This window comes from Eucalyptus grandis, chromosome 5 (assembly GCF_016545825.1).
Source record: "Eucalyptus grandis isolate ANBG69807.140 chromosome 5, ASM1654582v1, whole genome shotgun sequence".
In the NCBI taxonomy this organism is placed as follows: Eukaryota; Viridiplantae; Streptophyta; class Magnoliopsida; order Myrtales; family Myrtaceae; genus Eucalyptus; species Eucalyptus grandis.
Window position 1 is genome coordinate 8,132,995 of NC_052616.1, and position 12,451 is coordinate 8,145,445.

Genomic DNA, 12,451 nt, shown 5'->3' on the forward strand with positions numbered 1-12,451 from the left:
TTTTCCTTTTTTTAATTTTTTTTTTTTTTTTTTTCCTTTTCTTTTTTTTTTTCATTTTTCTCTCCGCTAGCCATCACGGGCCTCATTGATGGCTGATGGAGGTCATCAAACATGTCGCTAGTCTAAGTTTGGGGATCCTCACCCAGGCTGCGATGGCGGCCATTGATAAGGCCTCACGGTGGTCAATTGAGGGAAAAAAAAAAAGAAGAGAAGAGAAAAGTGAAAAAAAAAAAAAAGACAAGAAGGAAAGAAGGAAAAGGGAAGAAAAGCAAAAAAAAAAAAAAATCACATATATGTATATATAATTAAAAATTATCTATGTCGGCATTTTTCGGTCAAAATTAATTGGACAAACTCAATTAGTAAAATATAAAAGGATTTGGACTCAAGTGGCAAAATTGAAATGTTTATGATTAAATTAGTAAAAGTATAATAGGTTTAGTACTTTTTGAACGATTTTCTCCTAGCAACTTTGTTTTGACAAAAATAAGATGGACGGATAAGGTGTATCAATCTAAGATTACTTTAGATTTTGAATTGACCATTATGAGACGGTCCCTGGACCATTTTTTCTACGGCAAATCGACTCCATCTTGTAAATCACATCATCAATGAAAAATTAATTAAAAAGTTTTAAATATATTATATTTGTGCCAATTAAGTTTTGATTCTTTTAATTTGGCCATTTAGGTCTATCATTCTTGCCAATTTTAACTGGAAGTCGCTAACGTAAACACTAGTCATCCTACCTGTGTTATGTGACATGACGATTGAAGGACGGCTAACGACAACGTGGACAATTTTAATATTTTTTATTTTCCTTTTTGTCTTTTCTTGCCGTCTTCATGGCACTGTCGGCTGTGGGTGAGGGTCACAATAAAAAAAGAAAAGATAAAATAAATAAAAATTCAAAAAATTATAAAAATAATCCATGTTAGCGTTGACTATACAATGTAGAATGATCGATGTCTATGTTAACAATTTTTTGTCAAAATAACTCAATTGATAAATTATTAAAAGGTTTAACACTAAATTGATCAAATTAAAAAGTTCATGATTGAATTGATATAAGTACAATACTTTTAAAACTTTTGTGTGTGATGTTGTTGCTTCTGAATGCTATACTTCTCATTGAGGTATTGCGAACAAAGCGGTCCGCACAGGTTGGGTCCAATTGGCCCAACAATCTCTTTGCTAATTAGCACAAGCAAGTCGATTCATTGGACCTGTCGGTTCGGGGTGGCCTTTTCGTTCCGGCAACTTCGTTTTTGCAGAAACGGGATGAACGATTATAGTGTATCAATCTAAAGTCATTATAGAAGTTGAATTGACCTCTACGATACGGTTCCCAGACCATTTTCTCTGCGTCAACTTCCATCTTGTACATCACATTATCAAAGGAAAAATTACCAAAAATGTCATAAATTTATGGCACTTGTACTAATTAATCCTAAAGCTTTCATTTTAATTAATTTAGTCCTAAATATTTTCATAATTTAACAATTTTATCATTCTGCCTAATTTTGGTTAAAAATCGCTAATGTTAATGTCAACCATTCTATATAATACGGTGGTGGCATTGTGGGCAATTTCATTACTTTTTAAAAACTTATTATTATTTTTTTTAAATTTCTTTGCTTATTGCAATGGCCTTGTCCAGAGCCTTTGTGGCCTTGTAAGCAACAAGCAAGGGCCACTATATATAAATCAAAAATTCAAAAAATTAAAAATTTGTCTATGTCAATGCCAACCATCCTACTTGAAATGATCAATGTCCATACCAACAATTTCTAGCCAAAATTGAATAGAATGACTCAATTGACAAATTGGCAAAATGTTTAGGATTATATTGACTAAATTAAAGGGTTCATGACTAAATTGACACAAGCGCAATATATTTATGACTCTTTTTGGTAATTTTTCCTATAATCAACTATCCCTATGCAATGCTATTGCTTTGCACATTGATTCGGAAAGCTACACTTCTCATTGAGGTATTGCACACAAAGCAGTCTGCACAGATCATGGAGAATGGGTTTTATCTACTTTATGCTCTCATATAAGAGTGATTGGTTCCCGGTCCGGTCCAGTTCAATTCTAAGGTGGAACCGGGAATTGGACCGGTTTCCAAAATTGGGAACTGGGGACTGGATCGATTGGTCCTAGAACTGGAAACTGGTCCAATCCGATTTCGGTTCGGATTCTAGTTATGATCCAATGGAATCGGTCACTCTTTTTATCTTAACTACTTATTACCTTATGTTGCAGAAATTCAAAACAAAAAACAAAAACTAACAGACAAAGTAAACGCTTGAGCTTATATTAGTATTACAATCAGCAATAGAAACAAGCGGCAAACCTACGCGGTCCATAGCGGGAACCACGTATGCACAGCGCAATTCAACAGGCCATTGACCAATCCTTTCCCAAACGTTGCCACGCATCAATGTGAGCCAACATATCCACGTCCAATGTGAAGTCCAAGATGCGTTGGACAGAATCAGCGGCATAATTTAATATGAAGTGAACCATACTAACTTCCTTTGAGGAAAGAACATGAACGACCTGAAATGAAAGAGAAATGAGGAGGGAAGAGAATTTTTTTTTTTTTTTTTTGAGGAAATTAGAAAAAATATTTTATAATCGATCTAGTGCGGTCCGGTTTCCCCTTAAAACTGGGAACCAAACCTCATAGACACCAGTTCTACTTTAGGAATCAGGAATTGGATCGACGCTCCCGAGAACCAAACCCAACCAATTGGTCCAGTCCAGTTCGAACGGTTCCCGATTCAAGTGGTTCATTTTGCACAACTTTACTTTTATATAGAGAATGAAGGAAAATTATCTAAAAAGTCCTGAACATATTAAATTTTTGTCAATTCTAAACCCTTTAATTTACCAATTGAATCTTAAACTTTTTTATATTTTGCCTACTGAATTAGTCCATTCAATTTTGGCCAAAAATTACTACCATGAATATTAGCTATCTTGCATGACCGATTGGTGTTGACATAAGCAATTTTTAAAGATATTTTAATATTTTTTGAATTTTTTATTTTTATTTTTTGCCCTTTCTTTCGTTCTTCCTTCTTTAGTCGATCGCCAAGGTTAGTGACTAGCTAGAACTTCACTGTCACTAGTGGCTGGTAGGAGCAAGCTTCGCCTTAGGCCAACGAGGGGCCTCTAGCCAGTCATCAAGGCTCACTTGACAACCGATTAAAGGAGGAGGAAAGAAAGGACAAAAAAAAAAAAGTTAAATTTTTTTGAAAAATAAATTAAATTGACATTATTAGTGTCCACATCATCGATTTCTAGTCAAAATTAACTTAATGAACTTAATTAACAAAACATGAAAATGTTTAAAACCCAACTAATAAAATTCAATTTGATGAAAATATAATAAATTTAAAATTTTTTGGACAACATTTTTTGATAGCTGTGATCATAGCAGCACGGTCACACTGAGAAGGATCGAAGACGGTCCATCGTGTCGGCGTGCATTGATGTCGAATTCACCGCCGGTCCCTTCGGGAATTCATCGAGGTCTAGAAGATGGGACCGGTCTAATTTTCGAAAAGAGTCTTCATCGACTTTTGTCAAACTACATCCCTTTCACGTTACTCTGAAGAAATTTGAAGCATTCAAGGATACGACCTCTTCTTCCAATCAGAATTCAACCCTTTTCAACGCAGGGGGCCATTGAGTTCGGCCACAATCTCTCTTTTTTAAAGAATTTCACATGATCAGCGATCGCGATCTTTACTTGCTCCGAAAGATACTGATACAAACTCATCAGCACCGGATTACCAATTCAATACCGACATAAATTACATGCATCATCGAATCAAACCCCCTCCCTTCCACATTCAACGTTTCATATACTTTAATGCACATTGCTTGCAAGCTCAGCAGATTATGCTGTAATTCATCGCAATCATGTCCTCATAATGCAAATGCAACAATAACCAGAAGCAAAGTCTGATAACACATCACACCATACCTTTGTCCGTGCCGCAGAACGGTTTCGTGACGACTAATGAGAGAGAACGATATGTTAAAGATGCAAGAGAGAAGAGAAAACGGAAGAAGTTCCAGCACTGAATCAATACAACATGAAACATCCAGACAATAATTTACAAATCATCCATGGAAAATATAGGTTAGAAAGGGCAGGAAATTTTTCCCCCCATAGACCTTCAGTTCTTTTTTTCTTTTTCCACTTGTTATGGGAATCATAGCAGATGATCATGTACAGATGAAAAGAAATTTCTTTTTTCCTTCTGGTACAACAACATAGTACCTAAGGATCAGCTTTGCCGGCGACCTCGTCGTCACTCGAACCATAGTCATCCTCGCTCAGCTCCTCATCACTTGATTTGTCCTCCCCAGCTGCACCAACATCTTCGGGTTTGGCATATTTCTCACAGTACTCTGATGACAGCAAATTTGGAAGAAAAGATTCAACAGGTACATTAGTCCATATGCAACCCCAAGTTGTATGGGAGAACTAATCAATATAGTAGCAATTGCTCAGCTGAAACACGCTTCACAATCTTGTTGGTAAGATTTCCAAAGGAATAGGAAGGGAACAAGCACGCTCGGAGACCCCAGTGCAATAGAAAGTCACATGCTTCGTCTGCCTTTAAGAAGCCCCTACCGAATATTAGATATACAACACGCAACCTACGTTCTGTCCGGACCAATGAAATTTCACATTCTTGTGGCGAAAGGAAAAACGATATTTTCTAGCAATTCTAGACTTGATAACCAAGACAATTTGCAAAATGCCAAAGGGACCAGCCAACATACATGTGCTTTAAGCATTATATTCCTTTTGGGTTCACCAAATTATTCTACTCAAGGGAGGTTGATATTAAAACGGCTAACAAATGATTTGAAAAATATATTTTTTAAAAATAATTGCTTGTATAATTATAAAAATGAAAGAATGAAAGATATTTTCACCGTTGATGAAGATGTTCAGACATAAATTGTTGTTGGCAACAAGAACATTTTTCATTAACTAATTATTTCAAGCGATACAAACTGTCATTTTTAGAAAAAAAAATATTTTTCAAATTGTTCATTTTCCATGAAACAAACAGAGCCTTATGAAGGTTCTTATACAATGTGCATAATGCATAAGCTCTGCCCAGAGTTCATGCCATATGTCACATTATCTTCTGCTCTAGAACCTTTCTATCTCTTACAAATGAATCCTTCCCTCAACTATGTTCGCTTCATCTATCTCCATTGAACCTATAGGCATCAAAGAAATGTGGTCTAAAAGGTGTTAAATTCACCATCAATTTCTGGCTGACGGTTTTTCAACTGCAGATGTGAAGAATATCTTAATGTATGAATCAGTCCTCTCTAGCCTCTCAGCTATCAATCATCTGATTACGTAAACAAGCCAGTGAATTAAGAATCAACCGTAACAACTCTCACCTTGCCTTTGATTTTGGTTAGTAAACTTGAAGACAGTGAATCATGTAATGCCTTTCAAACTCATTTTCACAAATTCTCTATAAAACGTTAAGCAATTGAAAAACCTGCCGCGACATAAATGCAGTGATGCTTTAGTGTTGGGCCTTGGCATATTAGTCAGAGAAGTTCAAAAATCATTTTATTTCCTTGATAGAGCTTCAGAAGTTCAAGTTTTTGAGAACCAGATACAAGCCCTTGTAACAATGCACACACAGTTCATGTTCAAAAGCAGAATAAATGAATATGAGGGCAAAAACAATGGAACAAAACAAAATGGTAAGAAGCCAACAACCAATGCTGAGGCACAAGGACTAATTGGTAGGTATTTGATGGAAAAGGGATTGGGAAAGATGCAAGAAACACACTAGCATCCACATCTTCCAACTTGCAAAGCATTATGTACAATCCGAACCATAGGGAAAGACTGGGTAAAATAGTCTCAAAAGCAAAACGATGCGTAGCAATTCATCAGTGGTGGCATAAAACCTCATGACGCGTATTGCACTCAACAGAGTATTTGAAATAAATAATGAGAAAACCCCAAAAAAGAAGGTACAATGAGATCAAAACAGACTCTGTGCACCTACAAAAGAAAGATATGGATGAAACATTATGTAGACCCTAAAAATGTCCAGCCTCAGAGGTTGGAGACCACTCAAAGACCAAGCATTTGCTGCCTTGATCACGAATTGCTTACATCGAGCAGATAAGTTTGAATGCATGAAACCAGGACGATACACAATGCATTTCCAGTTAGCAAGTTCCTTCACTCTTAAGTTTCTTTATTTCAACATCTCAGGAACAAGAAATACATTGCCTACCCTATGACTTCGAACCAAAGACTACAGACAAGGTTCAGAACATGCGATGTGAAAAGAAGCAACTCGCAATCTACATTCACGGGAACCAACCAGGAAACAAATCTGTGATTTTGGATCAATTATTACCTTTCACTCTTTGTTCATATGCACCTCTATCACGCATCATAATAGCAGCAGCTTCTCCATTTAATGGATCCGCTGGGTTGGGATACAAAAGAAGTTGAGGAAGAAACACCTCAAACACATTGACCAAATCTGGAACAAACAGAAATGTTCATTTCTCCATAGAACGGCACTGGCAAGATGGTACATGGGGTCTGCGAAAAGGCAATAAACTGATGGATGTGTCATACCAAACATGGGGCTCCAGGTCTGATTGATAACATCCAAACAAACTGATCCTGACCTGAAACTCAAAATATTACATGTGTAAGACTGATGCAACAAATTCAGCTACAAACTTAGATCTCCAAATGTATAGGCTGTTGATCATAGTTAGAGTAAAAGAGCTACATTTTCAACATTTTAATACTGACTCACATTTCATCGACATTTGGGTGATAAATTTTATTGACAAAGCCAATCGAAGGGGATTTATAAGGATAAGCATCTGGCAGCTCAACCCTTATCCTCCATAGACCTCCCTGGTAAGGACCTGCAATTGGCCAATTCAATGAACCCCAGCACATGCCTGAAACTGCAAGCTACTTAAAAAGGAAAACCACTGACACTGATCACCAAACTCACAGCTACTTACCCCAAATAAACATGCCAACTGACAAATGAATCAAGTAGATTCAGGAAAATGACTACATATAACAATTAATTAATGCCAAAAGTGCCTAAACTTATTGCTCTACCATTCAAGAGAAGTTATACATGCAGAGTGCCATAAAGGGTTTTATCTGGGAGCCAAAAATGAAGAGTATTACAGCAAAGATCCCCTCAATAGAAGAACCCACTAGTCTTGTGGAAGGAGACCAAAAATCATCTGAAGACTGAAAACCCCCCAAATCACCTTCATTTCAGAAAACCAAAAAGCAGTCCAACCAAAAAACATCATAACCGATCAGAACCCAGCAAGATATTCCAGCAAAAGCAGCCAAAGAGAAAAAAAAATCCAATCAAAGAGGTAAAATCAAGTGAATCACAAAATCAGAAGTGGGTATGGAAGATATACTGTCTTTGGGTCCATGGAACTCCACATAGAACTCTTGCATGCCATCATTGATCATCTCCACCTTGTAATCACTCATCATCCTGCACAGCTCAAACCAAACAAAACCCAGAATCAATAACAAGCAGAGCAACACATACAGAACCCAAAAAGCCAAAAAAGAAAAAGAAAAAAAAAAAGAACAAGAAGAAGAAGAAGAACCGACCAAACAAAAACCCAAGAAGAAAAACAGAGAGAAAGAAAAGAAGAAAAAGATTACAGCTTCATCAAATCCATCTCTCGGCGCTTGCTTGGAGAAGACATGGTTCTTGCTTCCTCCTTCCTTTTTCCTTCTTCAGCTTTTCTTATTGCTCCTCTGGGTAAGGATTTGGGTGAGAGGCTGAGGAAGATTGTGTCTGTGGGGGAGGTGGGGGGAGAAAGAGAGATGGCAGCAAAATACCTCAGAAAGACGGTTCAGACAAGAAACGAAATTAGGTGGGCCTGTGTGAATTTACAAATATATTTATATAATAATAATTATGATAATCATCTTTTTTTTCTTTTTCTTTTTTTGCTTCAGATGATTGTTATCATTATAGTTGATGACGGACTATATCAACATATATATATATATATATATATATATATTATATATAATCATGGAAGGATCTACGGTATAAATGTATGTGTTTGTGTTTGTGTATGTGGATGGACAATGTGGAGACACGAAACGCGGCCGAAGCAAACTGGTCACGTGTCCTTCTCTCCCTCTCGTCTCATTTTCAGGAATTGTCTTTAATCTGTAATTTAGCTTAATTAATATTAGCAAAGTTATATTTCTCTTTTTACTCATGTTCCCTTTTGGCTTGATTAGATATTAAAGACTTGATTGTTTTTTTCTTAATGGCATGATTTCATTTAAGGCGGCTCCATCATATGGGCGGAACGAATTTCCTTGCCGAATAAAGCGGCGGCTTTATGTAAAAAATTTACAAGGAAGGACGGAAAGAAAAGGAAATTGAAAAACTGACCCACAAATGCATCTCGAGAATAAACTTATTCCTTTGCACATAATCTCCATGATCTCGAGAAGGATATGCCTTGCCTTGCTTTGCTTTGCTTTGCGTTCGTGGAGTTCCAGTCAAAGAAGGCTTCTCTGGTTTTTCCTCCTCGATTGGCTTATTCAGATTCATTTCCGCGGCGCGAGTAGTTTTCTTTTGCAAGTACTCTCCCGGGGTAGTTTTCTATTGCCTCATCTATCGAAAATTCATCCTGTAATTGCTTTTTTAATGAAGTACTATTCACAGCTTTTGCAATATTCTGTTTCGGCTCATCGGTTGTTAGTGTCAACGTCAGTTATTGCATATGTCGACAATCTACTATTGAGATGCATGCGTGGGCCGTATTAGAAAAAGCATTGCATTGATGAATTTGTTGTAATGTGGAGCAAATAATAAGTTATGACTGGCCCATAACTTTTGGTTTAACGATTTGAGTGGATAAGGATGTGAATGCGATCAAATATATTAATGAGTTCAAACTTGACTTATTCTTGATAGTCTTTCTGAGGAAGGTATCGAGCTTCTGAAGGAAGGAATCTTGTGTCAATGTAGATTCTAGGCAACATTCATGGTTTGGTCTGTTGTTAGAAACATGACCTATTGCTAAGCTCACACACATTGGTCCGATTCTAATCGTGTTAAAAAAAATCTTACATCAATTTATGATGTGACATGGTTAATATATTTAAGTTTAAGTTTTGAAAATGAAATTGAATTTAGATAGATTGAGTAGTTTGAACTTAGGCCCTCTTTTGTAGATTCTCAAGTGAAGGTATTGAGTTTTCACTGTGCATTCTTAACAAATAATATCAAAGTTAATGGTTGATCGGTAGCCTACTCCCAACACATACTGGTGTTTGATTAACATCTTAATAGAGAAATCTCGTGGTGGCAATCTTCATAATTCGGTATAATGAAAGAAAGCATGGACGAAGATGCAAAAGCAATCCTAAATTAAAGGAAGCAGACCTAACATTGAGTTGACGTGGGATTCTCTTCTAACACAATGATATTAAAAGCGCACTCCACTTACATATTCAAGATGTTACCTCGCAGAGCGCTTGCAACATGGTCCGAGACCTTGAACCAAAATTACAAGAAGAGGAGTGGCATCACTTACCTAACCAAAACAAAGAAGAAAAAGAATCTCTTATTATATGTGGTCCTACTCAAAATTAGGCATGGCTAGTATCAAACGTGCAATCAGTGCCTACTTGAATAACGCTCGGCTTGGGGTAATAATCAAAAGCCATGTCAACATGCCAGTTTTCTCTTCATAATGTTCACCTAGTCTACCCTCATATCATGTTCATGTCATCATCTTCCTAAAAACGTCTTTAAATAAAGTCTAGACCGACCCCAGTCGTCTAAGTTCTGAGAACTTGGCCGGTTCCTCTTGTACTTTATATTATCTGACGTACGCCCAAGGAAAATAACTCCCCGTCCGACGTAACATTATGAAAAGACGAGATCGAATTGGGATTTGGGATTTTATTCTGTCCTTTCTTTCTTTTCATCAATTTCGATCCAAATGCTTAATTAATTCGTGGAAAATGTAGAAGGACTCGTTCACCGCGGCAAGAGCGCCACGATGGTGCTGTGATTTGTTGCGACGTGTATCTTCCTTGACAAAAGAAATGCCCATTAAAGTTGTGGAATAATTCAATGGAAAAAAAAAAATGACGCGTGTGAACTTACGCCACGAAATTTATATATGAAAAGGAAAAAAAGGGACCAAAATCCCTCCTCAGTAAAATTTAAATTGAGTAAAAAGCGAACGGCAAAAATCTATGTGAACTCGCTTATGAAAGTTTAAAAAGTGATGCTTCACGTGAGCATCACGTTTCATGTGTGAACAAAGGTTTTCTAACTTTAATTATACCACTCGTTGTCTATGCCATACGAATTATGCGGTTTCCATTACATTATTACAGTAGATCTTCGTCATTAAATCAGCATTGTTAAAGAATTCTTTCGTCCGACCAAAAAAAAAAAAAATTCTTTCTAGACAAAACAATATAAACTTTGCTTCTCCAAGCTAATGCAAAACGCTTTACAACTTGAGCATCACTAAAATGCACAAGATCTATTTTTAAGAAACGAGAGATATCTAGCCAAAGTTGAGCCTCGTGGTCTCTATGTAGATAGTTTTTGGCCGGATTGAAAAGAGTAGCGCAGAGGTGGAAATGGGGGGAAAAAGCAACGTCTAATTGCGTTTTCCACGCGTCGTCGGCCCGCGATGCATTAGGAATATGCCGGATCGAAGAACCTCACGAAAGGAAAAGAACAAACGGAAATCGGCATTGAATGTACCAAAGGATAAGGAGGGATAGGGAGGGAACCGAAGGCACAAAAAAAAAGAAAGGCGGCAGGAGGGAGATTAGGAGGTGGAGGCACATCAATAATTGCGGACAGGGAAGGGCGGAATAATAGTTTACGTTGCCCCAGGAAAAATTATAAGAAAGGGCGAATTGCTTGCGTCCCCAAAAGATTCCCCAATAGCTTCTTCCTCCGTCCTATTGCACTTTTATTGTTATTTTCGGCATTGGTTCCTTTCTAAGGATTGGGAGAATTGATAGGGGAGTTATCCCATCGGTTGCCGGACCCATCAGGCACGCAAGCTCGTTTTTTAAATATGTGCCCATGTGCTGCTTCTATTGCCTAAGAGTGTGGCTCCAGTGTGTGCACATCAATCCATTCGGATGGTGTTTTTTTATGTGCGGACGCAAGTTGCGTTGGCATTGATTTGTTAGCGTCCTGCTTGAGGGGCGACGTTGAATTTGGCCATGGCCGACGATAAAGTACCGACGGCCGCGGTGGCTTCCCCATCTCGTTGTGATTGGATGCACAGGACGGAGGACGTCTGGATCGCGACAAGATTGCATTTGGAAAACGAAATGGGCGGTGGGTTGCCGTCGTACGACGTATGTGACTCTCCATCTGACACGACGCCATCAATGATGCAGCGGAATCCCTTTGCATCTACAGAGAGAATCTACGATCGAGAGGCGAGCACTCGCCGTTACATCAAGGGTACAGAAACGGCATACGAGGGAGGGGAAAAAAAAGAACCCACGTCTTGTTTGTTCTCTCTCTCCCTCTCTCTCTCTCTCTCCCCTTTGGCCCTACGATGATTAAGACTGAACAGAATACGACATTCTACTAAGAGAGAGAGAGGCAGAGAAAAAACGTTGGTGCAATGAGAGCGATATGATGACGGATGCAGAGACAAGTTAACAAAAACGGCTTTTTCTTCGTGATGGACAGAGGGACGGGGCGTGGATTGGTGGAGCACCGAAAGCATAGAAAAGTAGAAAAGGGAAATGCATCAACTTGATCAACTTGAGATCTCGGTTGCCAGGACACTGACAGCCCATTCATATTTCGTACCGACCTACGAACATTCCTAGCTCGATTTAGTCTCTCATGGTCTCTTCAACTTGATCTTTTACCCATGGTCCCAGGAAGGAAGAGGAAAAAATCAAGAACGACAGTCGTCCTACAGATTCTGCAGACCAATCATGAAGTAGTGTAGAGCCCATCAAACGAATTATGAAGCTAACGTACTTAGGATTGGCAGCATTGCATCTCCTCTACAGCTGTTCCTAGTCACTTGATTGAGGAACACTCGAGTAGCTTGTACGCAAATAATGGGGAAAGAGAGAAGACTCGCTAAGCAAGTTGAGCTTTAACTGGCAAAAGACCGAAGTAATTTCTTTAAGAGCAGCAACGCTAAAAAAATGAGAAAGACAATCACGTGTTCAGTTCATCTTTACCGGGAGGACGGTTCCCCCGTATTTGATTAATGCAGGCACGCTGCCGCAACCCAAGTGAAACATAACAAGTAATGACAAAACCTATCGGATACAGAAATACGAACTTAATCCACTGTCATGTGCTAGCTTGGCCGCCTGCACAAGTTCTGC

The 12,451-nt window shown here is 38.2% G+C and overlaps 1 protein-coding gene across 1 annotated transcript; it reads right to left on the bottom strand.

Moving 5' to 3' along the window:
* Positions 1-4,073: 4,073 nt before the first annotated feature.
* Positions 4,074-7,954, bottom strand: LOC104443824 (ubiquitin-conjugating enzyme E2 4). The gene is made up of 6 exons (XM_010057365.3): positions 7,745-7,954; positions 7,489-7,568; positions 6,849-6,963; positions 6,662-6,714; positions 6,435-6,563; positions 4,074-4,431 (listed from the first exon to the last, which is right to left on the bottom strand). Exons 1-6 carry the CDS (start codon positions 7,786-7,788, stop codon positions 4,301-4,303), a joined length of 552 nt encoding a protein of 183 aa, XP_010055667.1. The 5' UTR covers positions 7,789-7,954; the 3' UTR covers positions 4,074-4,300.
* Positions 7,955-12,451: the final 4,497 nt, after the last annotated feature.